This window comes from Leptopilina heterotoma, unplaced genomic scaffold (genome assembly GCF_015476425.1).
Source record: "Leptopilina heterotoma isolate Lh14 unplaced genomic scaffold, ASM1547642v1 Lhet_97, whole genome shotgun sequence".
NCBI classification, from domain to species: domain Eukaryota; kingdom Metazoa; phylum Arthropoda; class Insecta; order Hymenoptera; family Figitidae; genus Leptopilina; species Leptopilina heterotoma.
Genome location: NW_025111203.1, coordinates 66,617 through 86,502, shown reverse-complemented (window position 1 = coordinate 86,502; position 19,886 = coordinate 66,617). Strand labels below are relative to the sequence as shown.

The 19,886-nt window shown below is 25.1% G+C and overlaps 1 protein-coding gene across 1 annotated transcript in view; it reads left to right on the top strand.

The window, feature by feature from the left end:
• The window catches only part of LOC122512347, a 51,856-nt gene extending 32,866 nt beyond the window's left edge, over nt 1-18,990 (top strand). Inside the window, exons 2-9 of the mRNA XM_043628125.1 lie at nt 11,802-11,899; nt 11,986-12,093; nt 12,356-12,985; nt 14,319-14,461; nt 14,711-14,869; nt 15,536-15,805; nt 15,933-16,184; nt 17,969-18,990. Of these exons, the coding sequence (XP_043484060.1) occupies nt 11,809-11,899; nt 11,986-12,093; nt 12,356-12,985; nt 14,319-14,461; nt 14,711-14,869; nt 15,536-15,805; nt 15,933-16,184; nt 17,969-18,307 (1,992 nt within the window). The 5' untranslated portion in view covers nt 11,802-11,808 and the 3' untranslated portion in view covers nt 18,308-18,990. The remainder of the gene's footprint in view (nt 1-11,801; nt 11,900-11,985; nt 12,094-12,355; nt 12,986-14,318; nt 14,462-14,710; nt 14,870-15,535; nt 15,806-15,932; nt 16,185-17,968) is intronic.
• Nucleotides 18,991-19,886: the final 896 nt, after the last annotated feature.

Below are 19,886 nucleotides of genomic sequence, written 5' to 3'. Positions count from 1 at the left end.
AAACTTTATTAGTGAAAATAATTGAATTCCTCGATTAATTAATTTTAAATAAAAATAATTGAAATTTTTCGATGAGTTTTATTATTTATGAAAATAATTAAATTCTTGCTGAGAATTTCATCAAAATTTTTTTTTTTAAATTGAATTTCCATGAAATATGTTATATTTGTGAAAGTAATTGAATTATTGTGAAGAATTGTTTGAAAATTTTGTTAAATAATTGATTTTTTCAAAATTCTTTTGAAAATGCAATTCTAAATTAATTGAATTCCTGTGGAAATTTTATTATTTATGAAAATAATTGAATTTTGGATGTATTTTATTGATTTTTTTTAAATAATTAAATTGTTTTGCGAAATATGAAAATAATAATAATAATAATAATAATAATATAATAATAATAATATTGAATATAATATAATTATATTATATTATATATAATAATAATATTGAAAATAATTGAATTTTGAATATTTTTTGAAAATAATTGATTCGTTTTAAAGAATTTGATTTTAATTTTTTTGAATAGTTTTTTTGCGATTTCTAGTATTAGCGTATTTAAAGTAGTAGAAATTCTAAAAAAATAGTATCTTTTAGTGGCTGAAATCTAAAAAAGTACCCAAATAGTAGCATAAATATTTATTTTTTTATTGTCTTGTATGATTTATTTCAAAATTTACTAAGTTTGTTTCTTGAACCAAAATTAAGTTATAAAAAAAATATGATTCTAAACCTGAAAAATTCAAAATGCTGGATCGAATATGGTGCCTTATATAAAATTTCGAGAAAGTGATAAATTTGTAAATGAACCTCAACAAGAAGAAGAAGAAGAAGAAGAAGAAGTATATTTTTTGACAAGTCTGATAAATTTACAGTATTGTATATTCCTTGAGATTATTGTCTAATATTGACAGTTTGAACTTGTTTTATAGTTTAGAAAACATTAGTGAATTGTGTAAGTAAAGTTCCAATGATTGAAGAGCATTTGCATTGGTGAAGGTGCAGAGATGAAATTCAATTTGTCATCTCATGAAAATAGAACTTGCTATAGATCCTCGAGCGGTTAGATAAATCTAATGAATTCAGTCGAGGCCCGAGAGCAGGCATGCAATGTTTCCACGGTGCCTGAAGACGATACTTGAGGATGATAATTCTCCTATAGATCTCCACTTTCACCTTTCGCCTCAGCGTATACACGACTCCTCGGTTGACTTCTCGAACTCTCCTTGGTATACTTGGCCGTTTGCTAGGAGTTCTTCAATAGGGTTCTCGTATATGATAACACGGCCGCGTCGCACGATTCAGTTTCACCTATATAATAGGTGCACTAAAATAGTGCTTGAGATTAAAATGAAGCAGATTACAGATTCGAAAGCCATCCTTGATCTCGCAAGGTCGTACGCATTAATACCAATAGAGCATGTCTGCATATACTTGGACTCTATTCTTCCTAGATCTTTATCTATTTTCCTAAAGACGTGTACATAGTTTCATCTAAAACATTTTTACAACTCTCATCAAAAATGAGAAGTTCTTGGATTTATGAGATTTTTTATTACAGGGTTCACATAAATATTTAATTTTCTTTTTCCCTAACTTTTCCCTGAATTCCAAATAAAATTTGAGGCGCATGATTATTCCTTAAATTTCATTTGACCGAACTGCCCTTTTACCGAATTGCATTTATCCGAACTGTTATTTTAACGAAATGTCACTTTTGTGAATCGTCATTTTCACGAATTGTCACTTTTGCGAAGAGTCATTTTTGCGAATTGCATTTATTCGAACAGTTATTTTAACGAAATGTCACTTTTGTGAATCGTCATTTTCACGAATTGTCACTTTTGCGAAAAGTCATTTTTGCGAATTGTCATTTTTACGAACAGTTATTTTAACGAAATGTCACTTTTGTGAATCGTCATTTTCACGAATTGTCACTTTTGCGAAAAGTTATTTTTGCGAATTGTCATTTTAACGAATTGCATTTATTCGAACAGTTATTTTAACAAAATGTCACTTTTGTGAATCGTCATTTTCACGAATTGTCACTTTTGCGAAAAGTCATTTTTGCGAATTGTCATTTTTACGAATTGTTATTTATGCGAACTGACATTTTTTCGAATTGTCATTTTTGCGAAAATTGCTATAGTAAATCTATCTATGCATACAAGTTTACTATATCAATTTTAGCAAAAATTACAGTTCGCAACAGTGACATTTCGTAAAAATGACAATTCGAAAAAATGGCAGTTCGTTTAAATGACAATTCGCAAAAATTAATTTTCGTAAAAATGACGATTCGCAAAAATGACATTTCGAAATAATAGCTATTCGTAAATATGACAATTCGTAAAAATTATATTTCGCAAAAATGACTTTTCACAAAAGTGATAATTACTTCTAAAAATTCAAACTATAATAATTTTAATATCTATATATTTCTTGTTTTTTTCATCAGCAAAAGTTTTCACATCTATTCTTAATTCTTACATTGATTCTTTATAATTTGAAATTTATAATGTGAGCTAACATTTATTCTTATAATTCAGTTGTCCATAAAATCTTTGAATTCTATAATTATTGTTAGTTATTCTCTAATTATGTATCTTTTTGTATCAAACTTTAGTTACCCATTTATGGTTCACTTGGACTGCGGGAACTGTTTTTGTAAATAAATAAATAAAAACCGCTGCCAAGTTGTATATTTTTTTTATAATTTTGGTGCTCATTTCATGAACACTTTACTTCCTCATGGAGATAAAAATAATAGAAAAATATATGAATAACTTTTTATAAATATGGTGAATGTGATTGAATCTTGGGTCAATAAATGTCTTCTTAAATACCCTACAAGATAGTTATAATAGTTTAATAGTTAAATAAAAATTTTCAAACAAAAAAGTTGAGAAAATGTCATTCTTTACAATTTTTGGTTTTTAAAATACCAATAATTTCGAAATTTATCATCGAAGTAGGTTCAAAAATAGGTCAATAGAAGCGTTTTTTAATGCTCTACAAGTTGATAACGATAATTTTAAAGTTACTTCTACGTTTTTCAACAAAATTTTCAAAAAAGTCTTATTTTCCAAAATTTTTGATTTTTAAAAGTTTAATAACTCCGGTTAATATGGACGAAAAATGTTCAATTAGGGCTCAAAAGATGCGTCTAAAAAAGCTCTACAAAATTATGGAAAAACATTTATAGGTGTCCTAACATTTTTTTTAAGTTATGGGCAAAAAACTTTTTTTTGCAAAATTAAAAATAAAAAAAAATTTAGTTAAACTTTATTAATATATCAGAAAGTAGTCTCACTTTATGTCCGCAGGTGAGATCTACAATTTAAAAAAAAATTAACCCAAAAGCTCTTCATGATTTCGAGATATTTATGAAAATGTGATGTTTACACACACACACACACACACACACATACGGAATGACATTTTTTAAAAATGTCATTTTTGAACTCCTGAGGTCAAATAACATAAAGATATGTCAAAAAATCGAACTCGAAAAATTTTGGTATTACAATACTTCCTCTATGAGGATTTCCTGAATGTATTCAATTATTAACTAAAATTTTATCTATAATTCATTTTTTTAATCAATTTTTATTGATTATTGCGAAGAATTTTATCAAAAACTTCTTAATTAATTGATATTTTTTGAAAAATTGTATGTAAATTCTATTTTAAATTATTTATTAAATTCCTCTGTAAAATTTTTATTATATTATTTATGAAAACAAGTTGTTCTTTTCATGATCATTTAGCTTCCTCAATATAATATATACCAATTGCTTAATTTTTTATTATATTAGAATAATTATTTTAAAGTATTAAGATAAAATTTCAAAAAATAACAAAATTTGAATTTGTTGTTAAAAATAAAAAATATCGATTATTTTATAAATATTGATAAAATATATACTTTATTATACATGAATCGATTTGTTTTCATGCCATGAATATAATTTTGACAAGAATTAATGAAAATTTTAATAAAGAAAAAAGTTATTTAAAAAAAATACAAAAATCGAATTTTTTAAAAAATTAAAAAATTGCTAAAAAAATTTTATTTTGAGATATTTTTGAAAATTTTTTTGTCAGATTTTAGGTATTCGTGACCATAATACATCTACAAAATTTTATCAAAATTTTTCAAAACGTGTAAGAGAAAATTTGTACTAAATAATTGAATTCTTTTGAGAAATGTTATATTAAAATAGTAGATATAACAAATTATTCCAAGAATTTTATTAAAATTTTTAAAAATAATTAAATTTCTGTTAAGAATTTTGTTATTTATAAAATTAATTGAAATTTTGCCAAGAATTTTATGAAAATTTTAGAAAATAATTGAATTCCTAAAAAGAATTTTATTATTTTTAAAAATAATTGAATCTCTGTAACAAATTTGATTATTTATGAAAATAATTGACGTTAATGGGTTAAATTAATTTATTAAGAAGAGTTGAATATTAATAACGTGCTTTAAGAATAATTCACTGATAAGAATTCGTAGATCCTACAAAGTGACATCAATGTGTTTGCAAAAAAAAAAAAATTAATCTTAAAAGTTTACTAGACTCAGCGATATATTCTTAATTTACGTTATTTTGCATTTTATATACAGTAAAACATCATTTTATCGGAAACGTAACGGAAAAGTCGATATTGTTTATAAAAAATAATCAAGACTTATATTATAATAACAATACGGAAATTTCTTCTGGTTCTCTGTTCTGATTAAATTCTATTTGAATCTAGTAAATTAGATAGATATACATATAAGGATATCATAAAGCTGTTTGCGAATCTTCCTCGTCATTTTTCTCTCGTCTAGAACAATAATCATAAATAAATTAGAATGTAAAGTTGTTGACTTTTTTTTCTGACAAAGAGTTAATGTTATAGAAAGCTAATTATGAAATTATGTCTTCCATGATCGAATACATTTTTTTTCTTCTCTATATAAATAATTATTTCAGTTTGCAAATAAAATTATAAACTCTGTATATTTTCAGAATTACATTTTGATAAAATAATAGTTTATTCTTTTGATTTAATTCAATTTAAAATTGCTTAATTAAGGCTCCGGATCTTTTGATTATTTTCGTTTAGTTTGCTTCATAATCGTTTCGTTTCAATTTAATATTTAAAAAGTTGAAGGTTTTTCTTGTCCATTTTATAATAAAGAATGAAAATTAAAGTGGTTTATAAATTAAATGCAATAAAGGTCAATATTAAATTATATAAGAAATGGCAAACATTGATTTTCTACTGCGGTCAATCCTAGATTTATTGAAATAAATGCATTAAGTAATTCCTTTTTTCACATTTTATTTGGATAAGTTCCAAAATTCTCCTTTTTTCGAAAGAAATTTTCTCCATCGGCATCGGGTGTGCTTATGAATAATGCAGAAACAATAATTGTAAAAAGAAAAGAATCAGTGTTATTACACATTCACATACATTTATGTTGTATATTGTCATGTATGGAATTCGGATATAATATTTATGATCTCAACAAGTAAATTTGATTGTTTTCAATTGTAAATGAAGTGATGATATAATGTTAAGTCATTCTTGGAATGACAAATCGGGGGCGCATGAATATCCCATAAAAAATTATTAGTCACAAGTTAAAAAGTATTTATACTGTAAATAAAAGGTTCTAAATTAGAGCTGATTTTCGGTATTAAAATAGAACTAAAAGAAGATTTAGTATACCCAAAATTGGTACTAAATTAGTACCTTTCTTTTTACAGTGTACCTATTATAAAGAATTTTATTAGAATGAATTTTCATATAGATTAATATATCAGGCTTCACACTCAATAACTAATTTTAAAAAAGTATCAAAAAGTAGCTGTAATACTGAAAAAAGTAGCTATCGAAAACTAATTTTAAAGAATAAAAAAAATTGTTTTTTAATCGATATACAAAAATTTGATTCAGTATTTTCCTGACTGTTTTTTGATTTGAATCAAAAACATTTATTTTCATTCTAATCATGCTGAGAACTTTAATTCTAAATTTTCGAGAAATTCAATTATTTTCTAAATTTATTTTAATCATAAAAAACACAATTGTATTTAAAAGTAATTTTTAAAAATAAAGAAATAAAATTATTTATTAAAATTTCATTTAAATTGTTCATAGAAATAATTGTGAAGTATTAAAGAAAGAATTCAAAAATTGATCAATTTTTTAAAAAATAATTGAATTTCTGACAAGAAGAATTTTATTATTTATGAAAATAATTGAATTTTTGCGAAAAATTAAAAAAAAATTTTTTTAATAATTGAATTCTCTTGAAAAATTGCATTATTTGGCAAAATAATTGAATATTTGTGAAAAATTAAAGAAATAAATAATTAATTTCTTCAAGAATAATTGAATTTTTCAGAAGAATTTTAATATTTTTAAAAATAATTGAATTCTTGCAAAGAATTTTATTTAATTTTCTCATGAAAATTCCCATGAAAATTTCTATTATTTGGAAAAATAATTGAATAATTCTGAAGAATTGAAGAAAGAATTTAATAATTTATCAATTTTTTAAAAAATAATTGAATTTATGACAAGAAATATTTTATTATTTATAAAAATAATTTAATTTTTGTAAAGAATTTTATTTAATTTTTTTTAAATAGTTGAATTCTCATGAAAATTTTTATTATTTGCAAAAATAATTGAATAATTGTGAAGAATTAAGGAAAGAATTTAAGAATTTCTTTATTTTTTAAAAAATAATTGATTTTCTGACAAGAAGAATTTTATTATTTATGAAAATAATTGAATTTTTGCGAAAAATTAAAAAAAAATTTTTTTTAATAATTGAATTCTCGTGAAAAATTGTATTATTTGGCAAAGTAATTGAATATTTGTGAAAAATTAAAGAAATAATTTATTAAATTTTTTTAAAAAACAATTGAATTTCTGAGAAGAATTCTTATGAAAATTTTTATTATTTGGAAAAATAATTGAATAAATTGTGAAGAATTGAAGAAAGAATTCAAGAATTTATCAATTTTTAAAAAAATAATTGAATTTCTCAGAAGAATTTTATTATTTTTGAAAATAATTGAATTTTTGCAAAGAATTTTATTTAATTTTTTTTAAATAATTGAATTCTAGTGAAAAATGTTATTGCTTGTGAAAATAATTGAATTCTTTCAGTAGAATTTAGATAAAAAGTTTTTTAATTGATTTTTTCGAAAAATTTTACGAAATATTTTGAATAATTCAATTCCTGTGAAAATTGTATCACTTTTAAAAAAAATTGAATGTTTGCGAAGAATCTTATCAAAAATCTTTTGATTTAATAATTTAGATTTTAAATTAACTCAAATTTTTCACTTCTAAACTCTAAATTTGAATTAGTGAAAATGTTTAATAATTAAAATTAGTGACTGACTGTTTGCTTATGAATTAGTTAATTTTACTATTAAATTAATAGAAACGAATATTTATTAGTAGAATTTACTAATTCAAAAGCAAAAAGTCAGTCACTAATTTTAATTAGCAAACATTTTTACAAATTCAAACTTAGAGAGAAGTGCAATGAAATCAAAAATTCGGAAAGACCCTCTGCTTTACCCTAAAGATTCACGATCAGCTTTACCCCAATGTACCATTTGAGGATACAATTTTCATCTTCTAAATAAAATGTTCAAAGGAAAAAAGAATATAATATAGCCATTTATATTTAAATCAAGAATTTTTAATTTAAAATCTTTCTCTATTACAATAAATTGACGTCTGTCATCGAGTAAATTTGTTTTTTCATTCAAATTGGAAAGTAATGACCATACAATTTTTTCCCCCTTTAGTTCAAGGATGTCTTCAAATAAAATCTTAGAAAATATTAACAAGTAAAAATAAGTCTTGCAAAATTTTCCTTTATAAAAGATCTAAAGAGAACCGATGACAGAGACATGTCAGTAGAGGTTTGAAGATCCTCCTCAAGGGATTCTACAAAATCTGAGATGTTCTTGCGTTCCATTACATTGTATTATTTATGTAACTGTACATATATGTATGTGACAATGATGTTACCATCGAAAAGGTGCTATCGTAGCCTTTAATTTCATAATGACAAAACTTTCTCCTTCCTGTGAGCAACATTGTTGACTACGCGAGATTTATGTAGAAAATTCACAGTCTCTTTTCGATTTGACATTCCAGGGTTGGCAAAAACAACCGACAGTAATTCATCGGGAAAGTCGCGTAGTTGAATGGAGATATATTTTTTTAGACCCCAGGATGAAAGCGACAAGAGAAGATGACAATTTATTTTCATTCAAGACTATTCAAATATCTTCTCTTTCTACTACTTCATTCGCTTGTAACAAGAATTAAATTATGCAGTTAATTAATTATTCATATCATTTTAATTATTACATGGTGTCTTTTAAATGCGACATAAAAGAAACTTAATACATATATTAGGTACTAATTGCTTGTTTTTCAATATTATAGAATAATTTTTCAAAGTTGACACAGGTCGGGGAAATCAGGGAAAATTCAGGGATTTTTATTAAAAGTCCTAGAAAAAAATTAAATTTTAAGAATTAAAAAAAAAAATTCTAAATTTTGGTGTCTTTTTAGTTTGTCGCTCATAAATTATGAAGTTACCAGGAATTCTAATTCAAAACCTTAAATTTTTTTCTATTTCTTACAAGAATGAATTTTTTAATATTATTTTATTATTTCAAAAGTTTTAAAGCAATTATTTTCATAAACAACAAACTGAAAATTCACTGTTATCACTGAAATTCAATTATTTTTAGGAATTCAATTTTTTTTAAATGTCTGATAAAATTCTATCAAGAATTCAATTATTTAAAATAAAATTTTTATAATATTTATTACCCATATTCAAAAAAAATAATAATTTAAAAAAATGTTTATAAAATTCTTATAAAGAATTTAATTATTTTCAAAAATAACAAAATTTTTCATAGAAATTCAATTCATTTTAAACATTTTAACAAAATCGTTCGAAAGAATTTGTATTTTTCCATAAATAATAAAATTCTATACTCAGTAGGAATTCAATTATTTTTGAAAATTTTAATAAAATTCTTTGCAACTATTCAATTATTTTTATAAATAATAAAATTCATCGCAGGATTTCAATTATTTTTGATACAAATTTACAGGAAATTTTAAAAAATGTAATTATTCTTAAAATTTTTTTATTAAAATTCGTTAAAAAAATTAATTATTTAAAAAAATGTTTTTTTTTAAATTCTTTGGAAGAATTCAATTATTTACAAAAATATTAGAATATTTAACAAGAATTCAATTATTTTCCAATATTTTAATTACATTTTTTAAAAATAATTATTTCAAATAAATTTAATTAAAATTGTTTATTCCATTATTCTTTTAGATTTTAATAAAATTCCTCTCAAGAATTCAATTATTTACATCAATAATTCCTCGGAAGAATTCAATTATATCGGTAAATAATAAAATTATTCCGAAAATTAAATTATTTTGAGGCAGTTTAATAAAATTCTTTGCAAAATTCAATTATTTTTAAAACTAATAAATCTCTTCTTGGAAATTCAATTATTTTAGAAAATTTTAATAAAATCGTTTGCAAGAATATTCAATTATTTTGATAAATAATAAAATTCTTTTTAGGAATGCAATTATTTTAATAAAATTTAATAAAATGCCGCCAGACATTCAATTATTTTTAAAAATTTTAATAAAATTCTTTGCAAAATTTCAATTATTTTCAAAAGTTTTTCGAAAATTCAATGATTTTCAATAAAATTTATCACAAAATTTAAACATTGAATAAAATATGTTGATATACAATTCTACGAAAACATTCAATTATTTTCAATAATATTTCTTTTATGAATCCAATTATTTTCATCGCAGAATTTCAAATATTTTTAATACTATTTTAAATAAATTCATCAAAAAATGCAATTATTCTTAAAAATTTTATTAAAACTCAACGAAATAATTCAATTTTAAGAAAAATTCAATTATTCAATCAAATTTGTTGCAATAATTCAATTATTTTCATAAATAACTTTTAATTCGTCGCAGAAAATTAATTATTTTCAAAAATTTTAATAAAACTCTTGTAAAAATTTCAATTATTTAAACAAAATTTAAGTAAATTCTTCGCATAAATGCAATGCACTTATTTTTAAAAATTGTAATAAAACTCTTCAAAAGTTTTCAATTATTTTCAAAAATTTGTGATAAAATTTTTTAGTTCAATAAATTTCAGTAAAATTTTAATTAATTTCCTCAACAAAAATTATTTATTTAAGTTACTAATTAAATTCTTCATTAAAATTCAATTTCAAGAAATATTCAACTATTAAATAAATTATTTATTTTTGTATCTATTTAAATAATTGAATTCTCGTAGAATTTTGTAGGGGAACATAGTCTAGGTCGGCCACCTTTTTGACTTTTGTTTATAACTTTTTTTTAAAAATGAATTTGGACAATTGAAGTATATGGTTGGAAAGTCCTGTTTAATAGGAACATTTTTTCTGTACAAAGTAAATTGACAGGTTTAAAAATGAAAAAGTTATAAAGATTTAAAAAAAAAAAAATTTGTAGTCCAGGTTGGCCATTACAGTCAAGGTCGGCCATGTTTAAAATTCAAAGGGCATTAATCGTTAAAAAATAAAATAACATGTTTGGAGTTACGGAAAATTGATTCTTTATTGTTTACAGTTTGTAACTTAATGAAATAACAAAATAATAACAATAAACAATATAAAAAAATAAATATAAATAAAAAAAAATTTTGCACTAAAATATTAATAAAATTGAATAAAAATATTAATAAGATGATCAATTATATTATGAGTTATACAGAATTGCAGTTTTTGCAAATGAAGTAGCTCGTCCTCAACTTTGCGCATTTTAAACACATAGTGGCCGACCTTGACAGTAAGTAACATTACCGAATTGTTGTAACCATAAAGAAATACGTTTCGGGATTCGATTTTTTACTTTGTTTTCCTTTCAACCATGAGTCCGACAAATTTTCTGCATACTTGCCTTGACGATTCAATTTGTTTTTTATCTTTTATTAATGGTTTTTCACATTATGCACAAAACTTTTTTTGAGCTTTTTTTGTACCGACGTCACAGAAAACACAATTTTCGATTTTCCGAAAATGTAATTGAACAAAAAGTTAGGTTTCACTAAGACAAGCTTCGACAAAAATGCGCGTAGGTGGCGCTAGTGAACTTGACAAAAAAACGCGAGTGGCCTACCTAGACAGTAGGCCAACCTTGACTACATTCCCCTAATAAAAATTTAATTTCAAAGTGAATTTCGGTTAAAATTGTAGATAAAAATTTTAGCACGTCCCGTTTATAATTAAAATAAATAAATATTAAAAGCATTACAGCGTGAATTTTTAGGAATAATTAAATTTTAAAAAGATTTCAAATTAAAATGTTTGATAATCCGAATTTTTCATACTTTTAACTAACATATCTGAAAAAATAATTTTTTGGGAATAGTTTAATTGAATTTTTTTAGAAATTATTTCAAGTTTTTATTTTCTAATATATTTTTAATTGGAGAATTTCCGAATAATCGAAATTTCGTAAAATTGAATTGTGACCAGATGGATTTGAAAATTCTCTAGAAACTTTTTTAAGAATTATTAAAAATAGATAATTACTGGTAAAAAATTTTTTTTTGTTAATATAACATTGATTTTAATATTTTACAATTTTTAGGAATAAAAAGTAAAAAACTTTAGAAAGAACATAACAGAAATAAAATTTTGTTTCAGGGCCACAATGAAACTTATTGTGGGGATTCTAATTGTGATTTCTAGTTTAGCGGCTGCTTCGAAAAATAATCATGCCTCGTCCATTAGCTCAAGTGCAGGTAATTTGATAACAAGAATAATGAATAATTTTTAAATAGTAAATATATTTACATAAACCTTTAAACTAAAATAAAAATATTATCAGTTCAATCTAGAAAAATACGAGATACTGCTGATTCAGCGGCTGATATAATGGCCAGAAATATTTTAGAGTGGATTCAAAATATTTACCAGACTCAAAGTGTCCGAAAAGGTAAAAAACTATTACTTAGAAGGGGCCATCCATATATTACGTAACGATAATTTTTGAAAATGTTGACCCCCCACCCACACTGTTACATACATTATAATGTATGTATTTTTTTTGCTTATCGTAACAAATAGCTGGACCACCCCCCTCCCTCCCTCCAAAAAGTGTTACGTAATGTATGGACCATTCCGAATTCTTTGTGAAAAATGTAATTAATTTAATGAAATGAAAAGAAATCTAAAATTTGGAATTGAATTTGTTTCAGCGCGTCAGCAGTCGGACAATACCTATTTACCACCTTACAGTACGCAAAGGCCGCCGGAAAAGCCGCGACCTTTTCAACCTGCGACATCGCAACAACCACCTTATTCTGCTGGTGGCCAATACACGCCATCGAACAATGGATACTCTTCCTCCCCAGTTTCCACTTCAAGGCCTTCCTACACGCCAAACACGCAAACTAATGGCTATCCGTACACTCCCCGTCCATCGCCACCATTCTCCGACTCGAACGGATATCCGGCTTCATCCACGACTTATCTTCCACCTCCAAATGGAGGATATCCCTCGGGAGAGCCAAGGCCAATGCCCGGTTTCCCATCGCCACGACCCCAACCAGGACCTGGTCCAGCGCCAGGACCGGGACCGCAACCGGGACCAGGGCCACGACCAGGACCTGGTCCAGCGCCCGGACCGGGACCACAACCAGGGCCTCGACCCCAACCGGGACCAGGACCACAACCAGGACCTGGGCCTCAACCTGGTCCAGGACCCCAACCAGGACCTGGACCACAACCGGGACCTAGACCTCAGCCAGGACCAAAACCTCAACCTGGACCTGGTCCACAACCGGGACCAAGACCACAACCAGGACCTGGTACTTCTCCTGGAGGAGGTAAAACATATTAATTAATTTTTTTAATTTTCATTTATTAACAAAAGAAGTATAAGTATGGATAAATTCCTCCCTCACGTATTTTATTCGAATATTGTCACCATAATATATTATGACCCACTTCAAAACAGTGCTATAGGTACTTGGTTAGAAGATTTTTCATCAAATCTGAAAAAATTAAAGCAATCTGAGACATATTTGAAGAATTTGAAGAAATATCGTAAAAACTTGAAGATTTTGCGAATGCTGTGTATATATTTATATCAAGTAATAATGAAAATATTTATAAATATTTAAATAATATAAACAAACCATTTTTTTAAAATAAATTATAATTTTTATTCTTTACATTCTTATGATTATAATAATAAATGTAATAATGATTAATTACTACAGTATAAATGTTACTGTTCCATTTATTATTTTGCAAGTTACAAAATTTTATATTTTCAAATATAAATACGAATTTTTAAATAATTTCAGATTCGAAATTTAAAAAATTTACTTATTAGCTACATAATTGACTACCTATTCATTTTCGCAAGAATTAAATTATTTGAAAAAAAATTTTGAATAAAGTTCTTGTTAAGAATTAAGTTATTTTCAAAAATTTTAATGAAACATTCTTTGAAGAATTCAATTATTTTTATAAGTTCAGTAAAATTCATCGCAAGAATTCAATTATTTTCAAAACAATTTTAATAAAATTTAACGAAAAATTTCAATTATTTAAAAAAATTTTTAATAAAATTCTTTGGAAGAATTTGATTCTTTTTACAAATAATATTTTTTGCGAGAATTCAAACTGGGTAACAGTTTAACAGTTTTTTATCAGGATGTTTTTCTGTGTAAAAGTATTAAACAAAATTTTAAATTAAAAAAATATAATAATAAGGAAATAATATTAAAAGTATAAAAACTGTTACCAACTTCAATTGGATTTAGTAACAGTTTAACAGTTTTTTATCAGCTAAAGATTTTTTTTTCGTGTAAAATTAATAAAAATTTTTTTTTAAATATAGGAAATAAATATAGGAAATATTAAAAAGTATAAAAAAAACTGTAACCAACTCCAATTGGATTTGGTAACAGTTTAAGAGTTTTTTAAAAGTTATCGAAAGCTCTACAAAAATATAGAATGTGGAATACTTACAGACATTCTTTACGGAAAATATTTTATTTTTGTTACTTTAAAGTTCAGTAGTCATTTTGTTTAATTATCAATAAAAGTTTATACAAAAATCGCTTTTTTATAATTTTTACAGTTGGTACTTTAAAAAAAACAATGAACATCTCCCCCAGACTTACCCTTACAAAATTCTTTTTATTATAGGTGATATTGGAACGGGCGTTCCACCAGATGATGATATAAATCATCCACCACATATCCATGCTCTTGATGTCGTGTGCAGCAAAAGTATGATGACTATAAACATTGAGTTTAATCGAGCCTATGATGGAATAATATACTCAAAGGTAAAAAAATATAATAAGTATACCTTCTCAAAGGATAAAAGTTTTTAAATTTTTAATTTAAAGTTTTCAATTGATTTTTAATTTTTTAACTACTTAACACGCCTTTATTATTACCTGCAAAAGTTAATTCATTTTTAAAACATTCACTAAAGTTTTTTATAATTTAAAGTGAAAGTGTAATTTTATTAATAAAATTATAGGATGTAAAAAAATTGTTCTTTTATTAAAACTGATATTTTCGTTATCTAGGGTTTCTACATGATGCCCAACTGCCGATACGTGGAAGCCAATTCAAAAAATACAAAGTATTCATTCACAGTGAGTCTCGACTCCTGCGGAACGCAATTCATTAACGACTTTGAAGGAGAGGCGGGTCAGGCTTATTTGGAAAATGTCCTAGTATTGCAGGTAATATGACAAAACCACACAAATTACTGAAATTATCGAAACGAAAATCAGTATCTATTCACTAAAGGATTATTAAAATATTACAAAAAAACGCGAAAAAATTGGTCATCCTAGATATTTACATCAATTCAGTCAGAGTTATCATAGTCATTATCAACTCAGAGTCAATGTGAAAAATTTTTACTTGCTTGGAGTATATATTATTAGATATCCTAGAGATATTTTGTAAATGCATTCAATTTATAATAGTATTTTAGACCAAAAGATTTTAAAAATTTAAACCTCAAGAACTGACAAACAGATTTAAGTTAGACATAAAATTAAGAATTATTTTACTTGCTTGTACTTAGCATAAATCTCTTATTAGTAAGACTCCCATTAGGTGGTTTCTGTACTTATGTTAATTTGCTAACTAATTTAAAACATTATTATAAAGTAGAAAAAGACATTAGCATAATTTGTAAATTCAGAACTGAAATATCCAATATTTAATAGATTACTTATTCCGGTATTTCAATAAGTCAGTTTAATTAATCCAATACTTTTTCAAAATGTACATTCACTTTAATTCTATTACCCTTAATATAAAAATATTAAAAAATATCTTTCCCTTAATATTAGTCTCGTTAACTCAAAATTTTATAATAAACAATACAAAAATTTTAGAATGAGGCCGGAATTCAAGAAGTTTGGGACACAGTCCGAAGAGTCCGTTGTCTATGGGAAGGAAACATTAATAAAGCTCTCACTGTCAGTCTCTCAGTTGATATGCTGAATCAAGAAATTGTGACGTTCAGTGGTGACACTGCTTCAGCCAAATTGGATATCCAAATTGGAAAAGGTCCATTTGCTCCGGCTGCAAACGGTCTCGTGAAGATTGGCGAAACCATGACTCTTGTTATTTCTGTCGAGGGCGATCCCGACTTTGACCTTCAGGTTCGCAAAAATAAACATCTTTTTACTAAATTGAAATTTATCAATTCTCTTATTTAATTGATTATACATCATCGTAAAAATCTTAAAACAATGCTGCTTCTAAGATTTGTAATTTTTTAAATATTAGGTACGAGATTGTGTGGCTAGAGACGAATCATCTACGAACGTTGTTCAACTGACCGATGAAAGAGGTTGCATCTTAAAACCGAAAATCTTTGGAGCGTTCCAAAAAACGAAGGACACAGGAAATACAGGAGCTTCAATTATTGCCTACGCCTTTTTCCAAGCTTTTAAATTTCCAGATGTAATGGACCTGTTCATTGAATGTAATGTTGAGCTTTGCAAAACTAACTGTGACGCTTGTCCCGAACCAAATCAGGTAAAATTTACAATTTTATTTACAACTTTTGCCTGTGCTGCAGCTACATTTTTAAGAAATATAAAAAAAATGAAAAGCTTTTTAAATTGATTGACCATAATATTATTTCTTCAGATTTCATCATTAATCAAAAGATGGTCGTCATTCACAATATTTCTTTGTAACATTAAATTTTTCACTTTTTTTAAAAACGTTTTTGTTCAAAAACTATTTAATATTATACACCAGAAATTATAAAAAAAACGTAAACAACTTGATTATGGCGAACTTAAAAATAATGGTTTATTTTAAACAAATATTATCTTTTATTAATTAATCAAATTTGAAATATTTTTACTCATTAAAAAATTTACCAATTTTTTCAAAAAAAATCTTATCTTTCACATATAGTTTAACAATAATATAGTCAATTTACTACATACCCCAGTAGCACGTAATGTTTTAGTAACATTAACAACATTGAGGCAATATTGGTAATGTTAAGGCAGTGTTCTCAATATTCCTGTAATATTACGTGCTACTGGGGTAGTGATAATTAATAAAAAAAAAAAAAAAATTACTTCAAATCGGACCTATCTTCAGTCCCAACTTGTTCGTCTCGAAAAACTAAATAAAGATGATATATATTAAATTACTCGAACACAACTAAAATTTCATTTAAGAGCAAAAAAAAAACGTTTTTAAAGTTAATGTAGTATATAGCTAGGCCGGTTCTACGTCAATTCGGTCGGTATAAAGAAATCTGCATTACCGACCGTGGTAAGTTACACGATCCTGCTGCCGCGCCAGCTAGCGGCAGGAACGTGTAACTTATAATTAAATTCCCATTGTCGATAATGCAGATTTCTTTTTACCGGACGAATTGACGTAGAACCGGCCTAGCTATACTACTTATGAATAAAATAACTTGCAACTATGTTATTTTTGGTCCAAATTCAATGATTTTTTTTTCATTTTAAGTCTGATAAAAAGGACTTTTTCACCATAACACTTGCTTTGTCTTTTAATTAAACATTAGGGCAAAAATTTAATTCTGCTCTGAATGAGATTTTTTGAAAAGGATTTGTTAAAAATTCCTAGTTATTCATTTTTTTTAGTGTTTCTAACTAAAGTTCTTATATAAATCCATAATTTTTAATAATTAATGAAATTTATATTGAAAAATTAAATAACATTAATTTCAGAAGAATGTGGATTATTAAAATATTTCAAAAATCTAAGTTCTTTAAATTTTTCTATTAAATTCATTTAAAATTGAAATTTTCTAGAATTTCAAATTAATTTTTCCTCAAGTTAACTTATTTATGAAAATTGTAAACGTACCTCTTTAAAAATTCAATTAATTTGGAAATAATTAAGTAAAATTATTCATTAAATAATTTATAAGTAATAATTTTATGATAGTTCTTGAAATTCCCTGTATTCTCTGACCTGTGGCAAACCCTGATTATTTTTAAAATTTTCCTGAGTCTTGGCTAACAAATTTTTTTATTATTTGAAAATTGCTGATTAACTAAAAACTGGATCCCTGAAGTTAGCGTCGAAAAAATATTTTTGTAGCAAAATTATAAAAACAGAATAATTTTTTTATGGTTTCAGGTTTAAAAAGTGTCTTAAATTTAATTATTTAACTGTCAAGGAGAATGAAAAAAGTAAAAATAGTTTTGGTAATTTCAGGGATGTTAAAAACTAATATTTTAAATTAAAACTTATTTTTAAATTTAATAGTTATTATTAAAAACATAAGATTGAATTTGTATAAATAATTGAATTACCATTTTCAGCAAATTGATCCCGGAAGACGTCGTCGTTCCATTGAATATATTTCCCCAGTAAATTCAACCATCAGTCTGGCACCAAGTGGCGTGAGAGTTGGTCGTGGATTCAGAGTTGTCATGCCAGACGACTTAAGCCCAATGGCAAATCATGCCTTGGACAACGTCAACGAAGAAATCGTACAGGAAATTGCCTCGCCTAATAATGTCTGTTTAAGTAATAGTGGATTTTACGTCGCATTTTCCATGATGTTCACCGCCGTTGTCTCCAGTACAATAAGCGCTGCCGTTTTGTACTCAAAATTACAAAAAGTTTACAAATCAAAAGTATACACAATGGGATCTTAAGACTTGAGAAACTGAGAGCAAAAGATTTTTAAAAGCGAATTCTTTTATTTTTCATAAACCAACGTTTATTTAGCGAAGAAATATTATTTTTAAATCCACACATTTCAATCCTGTGTTCTAAAGGAAAATAATATAGTTTGCAATATATAACATATTTATAAAGAAAAAAATTTTTTTTTCCGAATGAGGATTTTAAATGGTGGAGTTAAATTAGCTTTGTTCTATACATCAATAAAAGTGTTGTTGCCTAATTGAAAAAGTCGCAACTAAGACTTTGCAAGCTTGACGATTTAAATGCTTGATTATATAATTATATAGAGGACTCACTGCCATAAGTTTTTTATGAGCTGAGCTGTTCATAAACCGATGTGTTTTAATAACAAATTTGATATTAATTGTTTCAATAATAATTATAAAGTCTTCACAGAAACTGTAAAAAATTGCAATTTAGCGATTAAAGTTATTTATAAACATTTTAGTGCTTTTTTCTAAGTATTTTAACAATTTTTACAACAGTATTTTTTTGCCTGTAAGTATCTGTGACATATCTAAGTCGCAACTTTTAGCAAAATATTATTATAATTTAGAGAAATAAAATTTCTGTACAATTTGTATATCTGCTTTTATTTTCAATTTGTAACCATTTTTTTTTACACGTAATTTCTTATCAGCAGGGTTGCCACGCTTTTGCTTATTTGAAATTCCCTGATTTTTCCAGGTTTTTCAAAAAAAAACGAAATTTTTCCAGGTTAACACTTTACTTAAAACTAGAAATTAAATTTTTTTAACTATAAAACATGAAGATATGGATCACTCCGAGTCTTCGACTCGGAGTAATCGCTTTCTTCATGTTGTATAAGAATTAAAGATGGCAAATTGATAAAATCATTATTTCATATTAGAAGAATTTTGTTACTGCAACTTCTTCAAAATTATTTTCAACATTTCAATTCAATTATTATTTTCTAGAACTTTAACTAAAATTCTTCTTTAAATAATTTTTTTAAATAATTCTCGAAAAAATTTTACGAAATTTCAATTATTCGAAAATTCTTCAATTAAATATATTAAAAAATAACAACTTCAAAAAATTTAAAAAAAATTTAATTAAACCTTTTGAAAAAAATTAATTTCACAGAATTGTTAGTTAAAATTTTTATTTTCAAAAATTTTAATATGAAACCTTTTCAGAACTCAATTATTTCTAAAAATTCATGCTTCTAATGCTTTTAATATTAAATTATTATCTATAAAATTGTAACTGAAATTTATTTTTAAATCAATTTTTATTAGAAAATTCAACTAGAATTCAATTATTTATGTACAAAAATTAATTACTTATTGAATAATTAAATGTTTCATTAAATTGAATTCTCATAAAGAATTTTATCAACAAATTTGTAAATAACTCAATTCTTAATGACAAATTGTAATCAAATTTTTAAGAATAATTACATTTTTCGAGAAATTCTATCAAAATTGAATTTAAAATAATTGATATATTCTATGATGAGTTTTATTATTTATGAAAATAATGAAATTATTAAGAAGAAATTTATAAAAAATTTGCAAATAATTG